Genomic DNA, 17,468 nt, shown 5'->3' with positions numbered 1-17,468 from the left:
TGCTTTTGATGTCATATCTGAGGAACCCCTGCCTAGTACAGGGTAATGAACATTTACTCATCAGTTTTCTTCTAAGAGTTTTATATTTTAAGCTCTTACATTTAGGAATCTGATCCATTTTGGGTTAATTTTATACATGGTATACAGCAGACATAATTACCACTTACTGTTAATTAAAAGTTCTGATCATAAAAACAAATAGGTTTTTTCTTCAAAATTTTGTTCAAAGCAATACTACGTATGTCAATTACATGTATATATAAACCAAGAGTAGCCCCCACAATTCTAACAAAAATGTTTAATGTCCTAAGCAACTTAGTGAGACCCTGTCTCAAAATGAAAAAAATAAAAAGGGGCTAGGGATTTAGTCCAGTGGCACCCTGAGTTCAATCAACAGTGCCAAAAACAAAAAACAAAAAAACAAAAAACAAACACAAAAGAACATAAGTCATCAGAAACATGAGGAGGAAATAAGTTAAATATAATATTTGGAGGTTATCTTCAATTGGAAAACCTAATTTTTAAACTTTTACAAATATTTAAGCCTTAAAAACAACTTTTATATTCCCCCAAATATATGAATGATTCATTTGGAAGTGAAAGAAAGTACAGAGTACATTTAATTCAATGAAACAGGCTACAGAGATAATAATAAACTAAGAGGAATGTAGTTAACTGTTGGCTAAGTTGTGTCTTGTAGCACCAAGCAGAAGGATCATGTAATTCAAGACACTCCCCACCTTAATTATGAAAATTATCACAAATACATGGAAAATGAAAAGCTGTTCCAACCACACAACTACAAAAAACTTTCAGTAGGGTTATATATCATATTCTTAGAATCTATTTTTTTCCCTTTCTATAATACAAAATATATTGTAGTTTTAGACCTGTTTTTTTCCCTTCCTATAACAAAATCTTTCTTCTTATTAAATATGCTAGTCTCATTAAACAAGTTTATATTCTGGTATTATGTATCTTGAGCTACTTACAACGTTATCAATAGCACTGCTATATTACCCTTACCATTACCCAAATATAGTTCAGTATAGTAGGCAGCAGCTACAAGGGGAAGCTGAAACTATAAGATGTTGTAGAAAAAACATTTTTTTTTACTTTGTGAGCTGAGATACACATTTTGATATTTATCTTTTAGATTCATAGATATAATTTCATTTGAAGCAAAAATAGCTTTTTGAAGAATGATAGGATGCTAAAATAGCTGGTAAAACATCTATAAAAGCATCATTTCCATTTAATAAATTTTTCACATGCACATGCATTTCAAAATGTACCTTCACATTAGCTTCTTTTAAACTGATGACCTTATCTAAATCAGGTTTGGCTGCGTTGGCATTGCCAATAAGCAGGTAGAATGTAGCTCGTAGTAATAATGCTTCTGCCATGTATTTGCCTTGAGCTTCTATTTCTTTTGAGCACTCACTTATGATTTTATCATAGTTTTCTTCTTCCATGTACTGTTTGGCTTTTAAATATCCAGAACTGAAGATGAAACAAACAGGAAATTATTTACTAAGAAAGGACCAAATGCTAAAATCTTGCCACATTTATCCCACCCAAGTTAAGAAATTACTCACTGCTTTAAGAAGTTAATCAGCCAGTGTGGAACAGGAGTTGAGGGTAGACATTAAGTGAATTAGGATTTCTGAAGCAAAGGCAGAATCCTGAAGTTAACACCCTGGCTTAGATAGTTAGATACGTAAGCTAATCAAAGACACAGACTGGTCTGAAACATGGGTAAGGATCCTGACTAATACACCTTCCTGTCTGTGGCACACTGATAACACTCAACAGTTGTTTAATGCCTAACAGAGGAATAGAGAAATAGGAAATAATCAAATGAGTTTATTGTCATAAAAGCCAAGGTAAGAGTTATTATCAGAGCTGTGCTTTGTAAAGATAAAGATCACTGTTTTGTGAAAGAATGGACTGAACAAGGGAACAAGACTGAAGACAGGTAATTACTAAAAGGCTCCTCTTAAAGAAGATTCATGTGTCACCTAAAAGAACAGACGTAGAGTTATTAAGTGGACTTACTAAAGAAGTCAATTTAAAGGAAGACTCTCCTATCAAATAGGATTTTAAGACACTTGTTTTTAAAATCGCAGTGAGCACAATATTACTTATTATTCTTTTAAGATGTTGACTATTAGTGTTAACCTGATACACTTCAGCAGAAACCATACTTCAAATTCTGATCTTACCATGGGCTAGTGATATGTGCTACAATACTCTTGTTGATTCTATGCAGTGGCCAGTTCCCAGTGAGCCATGGGATCCTGAGGACAATCGACCAATACTCTACAGTGTACTATGTCCTCAGCTATATACACAGTCGGTTAGATGTAGTAAAATTCATTTTTGACTTATGATATTTTCAACCTTTGATGTGTTTATTGAGATGTAACTCCATTAAGTCAAGGAGCATCTGTATAAGACACTGTAAATTAAAATATAATTTCTCACTGCAGTTATTTTAGGTATAAAGAAAACTGGCATGCAACTTAAAAGTTATGTCAATTAAAATCTTTTAACTTTGCGATAACATTTCCTATAATCACATTCTAACATTTCTTATACTCTTTTTTAGTTCTTCAGGTCACCAGGCTAACAAAACAGAAACAAATCAAAAGTAAAAAGTTACTTCTTGTTGAGAACTGAAGTGCTAGGTATTTATAATCATAATCTCTAAACTCCCAAATAACCCTGCAAGGTAAGTATTACTAGCTCTATTTAAAAGATGATGAAGCTAAGGTTCAGAAATAAGAATTTAGAAATTTGAGGACAATTCCAGTTAGTGGTTCTGATGAGAGCTGGCTATGTCCTGTCACCTCTCAATACAGCTCTTAGAATAATTAATTTCACTGTAGTTTTTATGGGAGAAAGACTATTTCCTAACCAGAAGAGGAAAATATTTACATCATTGTCAACAGAGCTATCTGACCTCAAACATTTATTTCCCAACTATGATTTTATTTTATTTTATTTTTTTTGCGGTGCTGGGGATCAAACCTAGGGCCTTGTGCTTGCAAGACAAGCACTCTACCAACTGAGCTATCTCCCCAGCCCCAACTATGATTTTTTAAAGAACATGTATCAACTAATATTTGTACATCCAAAAGGCAGCCAACAACAATAGAAAAATTGGGATATAAAGATCAAAAGCAATCTGCTTCCCAAAGCCTCTAATGCTTTAGATGCAAAAACCCTGTTATATTTTACTATTGGAACAATATTGCTCTTTCATCCAAAATTAATTAAAAATGTCATGTTGGTAATAATACTGTGCCTTCTCTTAGAGGAGAGTTAGTTTTCACTGCGAAACATAAGTATTGATAATAATGATAAGCAGGCTACATGGCATATATACTCCATTATATGGCTAGATCTTCAGTTGTAAACATAGCACCATGTGCTTTGGTTTCAGTTCTCTGCAGGATCAAACATAAGAAGTCTAAAAAATGGTATTTTCCTGGGCAAGCAGAAAAAACCTTGAAGAAATTTACTCTTCAGGCACTCCTAAGCACCTCACAACTTATAAACTAAACTAAAAATAATCCTGCACTAGCATTTGGGTGTTGAGCTACAAAATAATTTTCAAGTTAGTGCCTCTATTCAAATACAGTCAACCACTTGACTTGAGAGTATCACATAGGACTGTACAAGTAGGACAGACTCCTGGCAGTAAAAACTTGAGTCACCAAAAAGTAACAAACACATGCTAGAAAGAGAAGTATTTTTACAATAATAATAATTTTTTTATTATACTTTTATCTATCTGTATCTGAGGATATGATTCTTTTTTTTTCTTTTTTTAGGTGACTAAATCCATTTGAGCTCAAGGAACAGTACATGGCAGCAAAAAAGCTATTCAGTAGACACCATGCTTAGTATACTTACTTTTCTTTTACTTCTAAAGCTTCTCCTTCCTTGTCCTTATCTTCATCAGACTTCTCTCCTTTTAGCATGGGCTGAGAAATGATATCGTCCGTGAAAGAACTGAAGTAAGATTTGATAAACTGTGGAGATGGCATCAGAGGTTCACGATTCTGAAATTTAACCACATTTAAACTTATTGAAATGAGAAAACACTAATCAAGAAAGCATACACACTGCAGAACACTAAGGATAACTGTTATAAAAATGTTAACTCCATTTCCATGGGCTTTCCTCTGAAGATTTCCATTATTGGCAAATACCACTGAAAGTTTCATTGAAATCACATTTCCTATATTATTTCTTTCTGGCATAGCTACTTGATTCATTATTATATGAGTTTTTATTTCTCCTTATGAAGCCTAATTTTTTAAAGTTTTAAATGAAGAGGAAGTAACATAGCCAAAGAACTCTCTTAAGTTTTATTTACTTATTTTTGTTTTGTGGTATTGGGGATTGAACCTGGGGTGTTCTGCCATTGAGCTACTACCCAGACATTTTTGAGACAGGATCTCCCTAAGTTGCCAATGCAACCTGCATTCTTCCTGATTCAGCCTCCTAAATGACTGGGATTATAGATGTGTGTCGTCATAACCCAGCTTTCCCTCAAGATATTTTTGACTCTGTATAAAATTTAACCCAATGGGTTTAAAATGAAAATATGATATTTAAATTTTAAGTATAACAAATGTCATTATTATTATCTTGGTAGGTTTTAATGTCTTTGTATTTGAAGGAGAAAAAAAGGGATCTGGCTTTGTAAGTAAATGGTCAATCTTGGACAGATGAGGGTGGGACAGAAGCAAACTGAAAAAGAAATCTAAGGGGGACCTCACTGTTGTGATTTGAATGTGTCTCTCTAAGTTTATGTTAAGAGACTGAATCCCCAGTGCAACAGTGTTAGGAATTTGGGCTTTATAAGAAGTGATTAAGTCATGAGAATTCTATCCTCAAGAATGGATTAATATTATTATTCCAGGAGTGGGTTATTTATCAAAATACTAGATTCCTTATAAAAATTAACTCTTGCATTGCTAAAAGATGACAGAGCACAAAGACACTCACAGGTGCCAGCACCTTGATACTGAACTTCCCAGTCTCTACAATATAAGAAACAAATCACTTTTCTTTATAAATTACCCAATTTGTGGTATTCTGTTATAGCAATATAAAATCACTCATATTTATCTTTCTGCTTTCCCTGGGGAGAGACTCAATTTGTCTTACTTTAGAGTAACATAAAAAATATTTTAAATCAAAGGGATCACTCATCGAGTTATAAATATGCCTAACTTCAGCATTTCACTAAAGACACTCAAAGAAATATATAGTGGCAATCATTTATTGCTTTATGGTGAAAGTTTAAATAGAAATATAAACAGCATTTACTTGAAACTGGGTAAATTGTTAATGTCTTTTATAGTTCCCCATTTTAGCCTAGAAATGAGGTTATCACCTCCCTGCTTTCCATACATGGTTATAAGTTTAAAATTAAAATAATATGCTATAAGCAATGGACTTCAATATCAAAGGAAAAGGATAAAAACTCTGCTACTTATTAGTTACATAACCTCACTCATGTCATTACCCCTCTAGCTTGTTCTCATCTCTAAAACTGCAATTGAAATACCTCCCACATTTATCTTATTGGGTTGTTATAAAAATTAAAATAATAATATGAAAACTGTTCTATGATTTACAAAGTAGCATATAAACAAATTAGAAAATCTATGTAGAAAGTGATTTGTAAGCTATGCAAATAGAGGTTATTTTCTATTTTTTTACCACTTTGCAACTCAACTAGTCTAATTGCTCAAAAGTGACATTACGTAAACAAATATAAAGAAACTAGATTCCTTCAAGGCTCAATTATGAGACCCTAACATGATGTTTCACAAACTGTTTTTGAGGAACACCAACCTAATGAGATACTCAAGGGAAAAAAAAGATCCATAGATTTAAAAGACTTAGAGCCATTACAGTTGAATTCCTTTTGTACATTCACAATAGATCTTAGTGTATTCAAGTCCTACAATGAAGAAACCTGTTTTAAATTGTGTAATTCTACAAACATTCAGAGATGGAAAGTAAATATAAACATATACATATGTGTGATATGCAGTGAAGCTTGTGCTACTCTCCTAGCACTCTACTTTCTTCTTCCCTTGGACTCTTAGCTATATCAGGTCTTATTACACTTGGTAACAATCTCTCTCACTAAACTGTAATTCTGTAAGGTAAGGGACCCTATCCCTCCAGCATGGAACTTTGTTTAATAACTATTTGTTGAATTAAATAAACTATCTGTTACTATCAGTCTAAAATGAATGCCCATTTATATAGTATGTCTTTAAAAACTAATGATACAGAATGGGGGCTGGCAAATACTTTTCTGTAAAAGGCCAGGTAATAAATAGTTCAGGCTTTGAAGGCCAGTTTCTGTATGCTACAACAACCACTTTGTTGTTACAGTTCAAAAGCAGTCAAGAACAATGTGTGAGTGGTTGGATATTATTTATAAATAATAGGCAGCAGACTGGATTTGGCCCGTGGGCCACAGTGTGGCAGGGGACAGAGGTGTACTCCAATATTCTCCAAGTATAGTACTGGTTATAGTCCTACTGAAAAAGGATATACCACAAAGCCCAATCTCATGGGAAAAAAAGAAAATATAATTCAGTTATAATTTCAGTTGTTACCATTATCACCATGCCTAAATTCAAGTAGCATAAATTAGCAATTACCCTTTACAATGTATTACTCCCCTTCCCCCACTACCCCAAACTCAGATTAATTTACCTTATATTTTTCTTTGGCTTTCTCTTTTCCAAGAAGTTTAAGAACTTTATCAGCTAAGAGCATGCTTTGTTGATTTTGGAACCCTTCTAATATACACACAGCAGTGACATCTAAAAGTGACGGAAAATTAAGAAGCAGTATGAAATTAATTCAGTTTATAAGACCAGTGGTTCCTTAACCATTCATTCAAAGTACTCAAACAATGGCTGTCCCTCTCTTTCCGAACTCAATTTTTTTACAATTCTACATCTTTGCTTCTCCAAACAAGTGTTACATTCCCTTGATAACTTTAGCTAGTACCAATGTCATTCTTTTTCTCATCCCTTTTCTTTCAAAACTCCAATTTAGATTTCCCCTTTCTAAAGTAACACTCCTATCAAATTTCACAATACCAGAAAACTTCATCTTTTGCTAAAATGTTCTCTAAAAGTATTTGATAATCCAGACCTTTTCTTTAAAAAAAAAAAAAAAAAAAAAAAAAAAAAAAATAGTCTTTTTCTTTTAAAAAAAAGTTATTCTGGTCTGGTGGCAAAGTGGTAGAAGGTATGATTTTCACTTGTGAGGTGTTGGGTTGGATCCCCAGCATGTGGGGGAGGGAGTCTTTTAATAACTAACTATGGCTAAATCTTATTGATGCTTTAAAAGCAGATCTAAACATGTAGTGGAAAGTGCTTTTATGCTATAGAAATTACACTTTGGTTGAGCTGCACGTCACCTAGAAAAATGTACTTTTAAAGTCAGGTCTCTTATTTTAATTGCAGTTTTGGGAGGAGACAAGGCCAATTAGAGGCTGCAGAACATTTATAGCATTTGAGAATGACAAATTCACTTGAATGTTTTGTACTAGTTACATAATTTGCAATTGGGTATAAGAGGCCTGAAAATATGAAGGACAAAAAAAGTGTTTTCTCTAAGATTGGAGTTTTTTCATATTTATATAGGATATTAACTGAAAATATGTAGAATCTTAGAAACACTATCACTTGCTAAAGCCTCTTTTCTAATTTTCTTATTCATGAAGTTATACCAATCCTTACTAAATGCCAAATTTAAAATGTGTGGTGCTGGGGTTGTAGTTTAGTGGTGGAGTGCTTGCCTAGTATGTGTGAGGCACTGGGTTCAATTCTCAGCACCGTATACAAATAAATAAATAAAAATAAAGGTCCACTGACAACTAAAATTAAATAAATAAATAAAATGTGTGCTGTATAAGTTTCAAATTTTAATACTCATTTAATACCATAGCTGAGAACAAAGGTAATACTTAAATATCAGCAATTTAAATTTAAACTAGAAAACAAAGTCTCAACTGGAGAACTGATTTCTCTGCTCAGAAGGCAGTTTCACATAAATTCACCAATGACCACAATGTCTCTAGTAATTTTCATATGTAATAATAAAAGCATTCTCACCTTCTAAACATTCCTTCTTATTATCTAACTTTTCATGGGCTTTTGCACGTCTGAAGAGAGCTTTCACATATTTGGGATTAAGTTCAACAGCCTTTGTACAATCTTCTGCCACCTCTTTCCATTTTTGCTATAATTAAAAGTATTGAGAAGAACTGAAATTATTAGCGTCCACTAACAGAAGTACTGTTCAACAGACATCAGTTTTCCAGACTTAGCAGGTCAAGTATTTGGAGTCCCATAATAAAAAACATATTCCCAACACAAAAACTTAATATCTACTATATACTACAAAAGCTCTTACAAATATCTGTACCAAAGCAATCAGGTTAAAAAAAATAGGCAAAGGACATACTTAGGACACCTTTCTACCTCCAAATCTACAACTCTACCTGTGGCTTTTGTTTTCATACCGTTTCCTCCTTTGTTCCCTTTGTTCCTCCTTTGTACCCCTCTTGATCAAAGACTAACCCTTCTCTCATGATCTGGGTCAAGGACTTCACTGAGCTCTCTCTTTCCTGCTTCTCTTTTGAACCATTCCCATAACTATAAAAACACTTGCTCTAGTACATTCCATCTTTTAAAATTCCTTATTTGATTCTGTAATTCCCTACAGTTATCCCCCACAACCCCAAGGGCCTCTTTATTGCCAATCCTCCAGAGTTGCCACTTCACTTGATTTCTACCTAACTCACTGGCAGTTCCTTCTCAATTTCCTTTTTGAATTATCTCCCTCTACTTTTTTTTTTTTTTTTGATTACACAAATGGCATGCCTTTATTTCATAAAAAAATGATTTCTGTTAAATATTTGCACGTTACATACACAGTCTTCAATTTTCATAACATTGATGTAATTTATTATAATATATATTGATTTTTCTGTAGTGTAAAATGCTACAAATTAAAACAAAATCAGACCGAATTAAAGATGTATCAATTACAAATATTTAAAGGAAGACAGTTTCATTACTTCCCCAAACATACAGAAAGAGTGCAATTGTTACTAATGAAATTCTTTTTTTTTTTATTGTAAACAAATGGGATACATGTTGTTTCTCTGTCTGTACATGGTGTAAAGGCATACCATTTGTGTAATCATAAATTTACATTATCTCCGTCTACTTAATCTCTACATGCTGGAATCTTCAAGCCCTTATCACTTCTCTTTCCCTATATATCTACTGTCTGATTTTCTATATCTCAAATTAGATTCTTAAATTTATCTCTAGCCCAGACTATTTTCCTAAAATACAGACATCTCTCAAGTTGTCTATTTAGCTGTCTCACTCCTTTTCCACCCAATGGTATTAAAATCCTTGCTTTTTGTCTTTCACATCCAATGCAATAGCAAGTTCTGTTGGTCTTCAGCTTTCTCTCATGTTACATGAGACTACTGCAAAATTCATACTTTGGTCCCCTCTGTGACCATTCTGGCCTCTTTGACAGAACAGTGAGAGCAATCTTGGCTGATGTTCCTGCCCTGCTTATAACCTTTAAATTTTTCCATTACACTCAGAATCATATCAAATCCAAACTCTTTACTATTACCTATAAGGTTTTTCCTGATCTGGTCCCTGTTTGTCTTCCAAATTTCATCTCTTGATACTCTAGGAACTTTCAGGCCTCTTTAAATATACCAAATTCTCTCTTGCCTCCAAACAAATAATATACTGCCACCTTTATTTATAACATTTTCTTCTCCACTATTCTGTGTATCAATCTACACATATAAATATACAATGATCCTAACAAGTAGCCTTTAAAAAGAATGAAACAGATCTGCATATGCTGATATTAAAAGTTGTACGAGATATTGTGGCAACTGAAAAAAAATCATGAACAATCTGCATAAAAAGTATTCATCTTTGGTCTTTTTTCCCCCTGCATATGCAACTATTACAGATAGAGACAAGTTGAAGAAACAGATGTAAATTATTGAGGAGGATAGGGTCATGAGGAAACTTTAATTTTCTAAAATAACCAATTTTATAAAAGCTGAAATATATGTAACTTTGGAGTACATTTGTACCTAGCAAAACTAACCTTTGTTCTTAAAGATTTTTTAATTATATTGAAAACAAAAATCCTGAAATTTTAAAAAAACTTCAAAAAATGTATTAGATTTGATTTGTAGTTACTGAAATTTTAAGAAAATCAGGAAAAATAAAAGAAACAGAGAAAACAATGTAAAGTACATACCAACTGTTCATAGGCAGCAGCTCTGTTTTGATAAAACGTGGAAAGGTCGACATTCTTCTCTGTGGGACATAAACTAATAGCCTCAGTATAACACTGAATAGCTTGTTCATATTTTCCTGCTTTAAAATATTTATTGCCTTTGTTCTTGGCTGCTTGGGCTCTATCAAGAGAGTTCTGAAATGAGAGGAAACAATTACCTAACACTGTTAATCAACATTTGTGAACAGAATCAGACCACAGTGATTAAATGATAAAGTGATAAAATAATGGGAGGATAGGAAGGCTGTTTACAGAGCAAGTTGCTTCATATAAATAACTTCATTTGACAGACTTATCAGCAGGGTTGAGTCAAAAGATTTATATTTTTTAATTTCAAAACCACTCAAACTTTCCCAGTGCTTTGAATCATTCCTGTTAGCATTAGAAGCAACAACTATTTAATTTGTTTTCAGTATAATGGGTATTAAAACAGTGGTTCTCAGTCAAGGGTAATTTTACCCCCTTGTTTTAGAAAAACCCAGTTTCAGCATATCAGAACCAGCCACCAAAGATGTGGAATACACTGAGACTAAAGAAAGAGGTAGACAGGGGCTGGGGTCGCAGTTCAGTGGTAAAGCACTTGCCTAGCATGTGTGAGGCACTGGGTTCGATTCTCAGCACCACATGTAAACAAATAAAGGTCCATTGACAACTAAAAAAATATTATTAAAAAAAAAAAAAAAGAAACAGGCAGACAGATCCAGGAATGCACCAAGTACAATTTGTTAGGGACTTAACACACAGAAAGAAGGATGTCTTGAGAGGTAGCAAGGTGGGAAGATTCCCACACCAGAAAGGCAGAAAGAAAGGAGTCATATGCTATGGTGGATTGCAGCCAACCAGAATGTACCTGGTCTTCTGCAAAAACTAGTAACAGGTCCAACTTCAGTTAAGAAAAAGTCTAGGCAAAAGTGGCTGACAAAATAAACTTGGCTGACTATCTTCACCTCTTTTTGTCCTGTAGAGTGTGAGATGTGTGTCGAAGTTACCTAACAGGCAAAATTGCAGTTCTGACCAAGACAGCTGTGGTCATGTAAAGCTGATCCCTACACCCCTAGAGGATATCTGACAATGTCTGGAAATTCTTTTACATTTTTTTTTTTTGTTTAGTACTGGAGATGGAATTCAGGGCATCCTGCATGCTAGGCAAATGCTCTATTACTGAGCTACTTTGTCAACCCTGGAAAAAAAAATTTTTTTTTTTTTTGAGGTGCTGGGGATTGAACCCAGGGCTTTGTGCTTGCAAGGCAAGCACTCTACCGACTGAGCTATCTCCCCAGCCCTGGAAACATTTTTGATTATGGCAAGTAGGAAGGGAGGTGCTATTAGCATAAAGTAGATAGAAACTAGAAATGCTAACATCCTGTCATGCACAGGACAGCCCACCACAACTAAGAATGATCAGATTCAAAATAGCAACACTGCCAAGGTTGAGAAATTGGCATAAAACAACATCATAATATTATTCTAATCTGCATTTTCTTCACTACTAATGAATTTGAAATCTTTTCATGTTTATTAGGTATCTGGCTTTCTTGTTCTAAAAACTTACTAATTTTTTCCCAGTTCTTTTTCTATTAGGTTGGTTGTTAACAGTGTAGAATAGTATATACAAACACTCTACTTAAATACTACTGTCACTCTATCATTCACCCATCAACAGACCTTTTACACTTGAATCTGTCTCAGATCTACTTTCTGGAAGAAAGATGTGTATGTCAACACACATACACATAATATGGAATATGTGGAAGAATAGGTAGCTAATACCTAATAAGGACAGTTATTAAAACTTCTCTCTAGATAAAGCCAGTTGTCCAGGTTCCAGTCAATAGTGTCAAAAGTTTTGTGGTATGTTTTTATGCAAAACTTGATTGGTTGTTAACATCATTCAACTTTAATACAGGACTAAAGAAGAATATACCTCTAACAGGTAAATACTGAAGAAGTAAAAACAAAAGCAACTGCCCCACAAATAATTTCAAGAATCTGTGAAAGCCAAGTTGCTTGGCTAGGTTATAAAGATGAGATGGCAAGGTACCACTGAACCTGCTCTTTTCTCCTCTATTCTTACTTCATTTTTCTTTCCTGAATTTTCCCCTCCATTTATTTTTTGTTTCCCTTCTTTAGTATCACACGACAGCTATAATTATTTTTTAAAAGCACAGTGTACAAAGGAGAATTGCAGAAAACTCAAAATATTTAAGTTCAGAGTATAACAGATAATTTAAGCCAGCTACTGTCAACGAGGAATAAGGGTACTTTAAAACTGAGATATAGAAACATGAATGGAACCAGGAAAAGTACAAATAAATCAAACATAAAATCTTCCATTTGCAATATATTTAAGCATTTCCCTAAAGCTTTGAAATTTAAGTTAAATAGCAACCTTGAAACCTAAATTCAATGAAAGTAAGCTAGAGCTAAGCTGACAGAGACACAAAACACTCACAAGAGAAGATAATTGAGAACCCCTTATGTAGTTGTAGGCCCAATGGAGGGGCAACAATGATTGTTACTGTTAGAAAACTTGCATTTGAGACAACTTCAGCAATCCTCACTTCACTGGAGAGAGTTAGTCAGATCAGAAAGACTGTGTCATCCAGATGAAGTGAGAATCCCCTTTGCCCAACGGACAAGTGACATACCTTAATTGCTAACAATAAAGGAAAATCAACATATAAAAGAGAGGTACCCAACTCAAATAGAAAACTAGCATCTGAGAAAGGAGGATAAAACAAGTGAATAGAAAAAAATTGGGGATAGGGTGCTAGGGATTGAACCTAGTGCCTCAGGCAAAGCACATGCTCTGCCCCTGATCTACCCAGTCCTCCCCCAAAATTTTGAAAATGAGATGGGTGTGGTGATGCACTTTAGGAATCCCAGCTACCGCAGAGGCTGAGGCAGGAGGACCACTAGTTCAAGGCCAGCACAGGCAACTGAGCAAGACCCTGTTTCAAAATAAAACCATAAAATATTAAAAAGGGATCAAGGGACCAAAAGGCTGGGAGTTGTAGTTCAGTGGTAGAGCACCCCTGGGTTCAATTTCAGTACTGCATTAGAAAAAAAAAAAAAAATGAAAGAAAGGAAGGAAGGAAGGAGGGCAGGCAGGCAGGCAGGCAGGCAGGGGATTCAATAGGGATAGTACTGAAAAGCTATGATCTGGATCTGATAAAAGTAAGTGCAAAAAGTTGATTAGCACAATGATGATTTAGCAATCGACATCAGCCTTCTGTTATGTCAGGAACTTGATCCTATTTTCATAATGCTGTGGCCAAAATCAGGCAGAAATTAAACATACTGAAGGAAAAAGTCAAAACAGAAAATATACAACCACCAGGTTTTATTAATAGAAGAATATTTTAATTCCATTCCACAAAAAAAATCTTGTTACTGTTTTCAGTCTTTGTTCCTACTACTTTCTCAAGCTACACTAAAACTTTTTAGAAATAAAGGCCAAAATTGGAAAATAAACCCAAAGACAATTTTGAAAGCTTATTTTTTTATAAATTAAAAACAAAGACTGATCTAAAATATAATGGGAACATCTTGAAATACTAGTAACTTTTCATGTGCTCTACTTCCCCTTTCAAAAGCTACTAAGGAGACTTAAAATAAGACTATAATGCCATTTAATATTATTGAAAATAACAATTTGGGTAGTCTTTTCTAAGTTCTGTAATATTTACACTAAAATTCTGTGAAAATGGGTATTTTTCCTACATCTCTTGGAAGAAATTAGTTTCTAACTGATCTGAAGAACTGTTTTAACAAGTTGGACCATGTCTTCCTTTTCCTGTCCCCTTTAAAACCTCCAGTAATTACTACATGGCCTGCATATAAGACTCTACCTATGTAGTTATTATGCTCCAGCCACTTGGGTCTCCTACATGTAACTTTGGTTTGTTCACCAGGTACCCTGGAGTGCCTGTAGTCCCAGTTACTCAGGACTCTGAGGCAGGAGGATTGCTTGACAGGAGTTTAGGGCCAGTGTGTGCAACACAGCAAGACCTCATCTCTTAACATTAAAACAATGACAAAAAGAACCACTACTCTCTTTGTAAAAAAACAAACAATGACAACAACAAAAAACTACAGTTTGAAAAAATTAAGTCCAGTGTATTCAATATCAATAAAGATATTGCATGGGTATAAATTTAAAAGCTGTGAAATACTGGTAAACAAATTAGAAAAAGAAAAAAAATGTTCCCTTCTGCCCATTATGTCACATAATCAAAGAATTATTATTTAAAATAATTTACTAGAAAATTTGACTTTTTCCACACAGGATTTGAATTATTTTATCTCCACATAATAAGGAACTGTCAATAGAGCTATCTTCATATGATGCTGCTTAATAAATTCAACAAATATTCAAAGCCAAATCTACAGATGATCCTGACATTAATATAAGCAAACAACAACTGTCAAAACTCTTCTGAAAAATTCTTTAGAACACCATACCAGAGATATAAGGTAGGTGTCATTATAATCCCCACTGATGCAAATAAAGTCTAGAGATATTGTGAAATTTGCCCAAGGCTGGATTCAAACTCCACCAATCTGAGCTCAGATTGACCAAACTTTACTTCAATACTGCATGGATGACATAGTTGGCTTCTATTTAAGGACTGTGTTTTATTCTTCAAAAAGTATGAATCTTTATCATCACAACAATGCTCAGACTCACAATCTGATACAACAAAGGAAACAAACTGAGGTATCATTATCTTGCTCATCACCCACTCCAAGGAAAAGGCCAATGAGTGAAAAGTATAACTGAATTCATTTTTGTTGATATGACACCATTATAAAGTTCATGGATTCAACTAACCATGAATTGAAACTATTTAGAAAAAAACATTGATGTTGATAACATGTAAGATGGCTGTGAGTCTACTGTACCTGTATAGACTTTTTTCCTTGTCATCATTTGTTACAGTTAAACAACTATTTACACAGCATTTATATTGTATTAGGGATTGCGGTAATTCAGTGACCTAAGAATGCCATTTTACATAAGGTATCACTGGATATTGGTATTCATGGATGGTTCTAGGATCAGAGTCTTGCAGATGATGAGACAAGACTATATAAAAAGTAACAGGGAAGTTTTTATCCTTAAGGAACATACTAGAGGCCAATGCAGAAGACAAGTAAACTGGCAGCCTCTCAAATGAACTATCACTCATCAAAACACTAAAAACCCAATCCACATTAAGAAAATACATATCAGGTGATTAGTAAATTGTACCACTGACAAACAGAAAATTACTGGTCCATAGGATAGACTACATACACAAGCACACATAAATACAAAACTATTTGGGTAAAACAGGATCAAAAGCACATAATTCAGGTAATATATCTAAGAAAAGAACAGAAAAGATTAAATGTCTTTTCGCTTTTAAACAAATATGTATGTTGATAACTTGTCAAACAAAGGTTAAAACCTGGCCCCTACCTCTTAAAAAAGAGGCAACTCTACTCGGAAAACAAGTTAAATTTTGAAATAAAAGCTGCACTTATTAAAGTATAATTCATATAAATTTGGAGGAATACAAAGTAATAACAATCAAAGTTGGCTAAACAGAGTCAGTGAAAGTCGTAAGAATCTGCTGTAGAACAAAAAATGACTGACAAATAATAGTGAGGAAAGATTTCCAGGGAGGATAAACGATCCACATATGGAAATCTGGGAGATCAGAAAAGGATCAGTCTCTAAATAAACAAGTCTGGCAACACTGACTGACTACATTACAGAAAGCTTTCAATGATGTATACCCGGCAATAAGGAAGTACTGTAAATTCTTAGCAAGTGTTCACAAATTATGCTCATGATGACATAAAGTTGCTGTGAAAGAAAATGATAGAATTAGGTACATTAACGGGAAAATAGAATGGGTATTAACTTGTTTTAATATCTATATTTATCATTTTAATATATGTATCATTTATATCTAGTTAAATATATATGATGTAGTTTCATAATGTTGCTCTTAAATGGTTTTTATTCCTTAAAATTACAAATTCATAAAGCATATTGTATTTTAATGCCAGCTTTACAGAAGTAGCAATCAACTCTGGAATGATTACTGCGTAAGAAACAATCTTTCAACATCTAGAGACCAACAGGTACTTTTATATGAACCATACTTAGGCTAGTTAAGAAAATAATATTAAGTGATCAAACCTAAGTTAAGAATGTCCATCCCCATCTCCTGTCCTAAAATCTTAAAAACTACAACCAACTCTACCTACTAAATCATAATACACAGTACTCTTTACCTGAAAAGAACCTACTTATACGAATGCTTCTTAAACTGGGAGCCGTGACACATGCCTATGATTCCAGCAGCTCAGGAGGCTGAGGCAGGAGGATCACAAGTTCAAAGCCAGCCTCAGCAAAAAAAACCAAAAAACAAGGCGTTAAGCAACTCAGTGAAACCCTGTCTCTAAATAAAAAATATAAAATAGGGCTAGGGATGTGGCTCAATGATTGAGTGCCCCTGAGTTTAATCCCTGGTGGTGGTGGGGGATGCCAATAAAATGAGCTTTTCAAAAAAGAATGCTTCTTTTGCAGGATTAGGGTTGTAGGTTATAGTTATACTGACTCCAGGATGGATTGTTAGAATAAAAATCAAAAGCTGGAAAATTTTAAAAAAGAAAAAAAAAAAAAAACTTGGGAAACACACACACATGTGCCATATGACTTATGATGAGATTATGTCCTGATAAATCCATCATAGATTGAAAATATTAAGTGATGATGCATTTAAAGGGGCAGGGTGGCAGACACCTATAATCCCAGCTACTCAGACTAAGGCAGGAGGATCACAAGTTGCCAGCCTCAGCAACTTAGACCTTATCCAAAATAAAACACAAAAAGCGGCTGGGGATGTAGCTCAGAGGGAGAATGCTTCAAGATTCAATATACAGTTCTACCAAAAAACAAAACAAAAACAAAAACAATTTAATATCTAACCTACTAAACACCAGAGCTTAATAACAGAGTACAATGTAAAGTACTAGTTGTTTACTTTGGTAATTCTTTGGCTGGCTGA

General features: G+C 34.0%; 1 protein-coding gene across 1 annotated transcript in view; it reads right to left on the bottom strand.

Moving 5' to 3' along the window:
• Positions 1 to 17,468, bottom strand: part of Tomm70 (translocase of outer mitochondrial membrane 70) — a 34,818-nt gene that overhangs the window by 11,879 nt on the left and 5,471 nt on the right. The window contains exons 2-6 of the mRNA XM_047564447.1: positions 10,366 to 10,539; positions 8,169 to 8,295; positions 6,757 to 6,866; positions 3,922 to 4,070; positions 1,296 to 1,503 (exon numbers count right to left, since the gene is read on the bottom strand). Coding sequence (XP_047420403.1) covers positions 1,296 to 1,503; positions 3,922 to 4,070; positions 6,757 to 6,866; positions 8,169 to 8,295; positions 10,366 to 10,539 — 768 coding nt within the window. The remainder of the gene's footprint in view (positions 1 to 1,295; positions 1,504 to 3,921; positions 4,071 to 6,756; positions 6,867 to 8,168; positions 8,296 to 10,365; positions 10,540 to 17,468) is intronic.

The sequence above is a fragment of the Sciurus carolinensis genome, chromosome 9 (genome assembly GCF_902686445.1).
Source record: "Sciurus carolinensis chromosome 9, mSciCar1.2, whole genome shotgun sequence".
Lineage (NCBI taxonomy): Eukaryota > Metazoa > Chordata > Mammalia > Rodentia > Sciuridae > Sciurus > Sciurus carolinensis.
The sequence above is the reverse complement of the archived record's forward strand: the minus strand, read 5'-3'. Positions and strand labels throughout refer to the sequence as shown.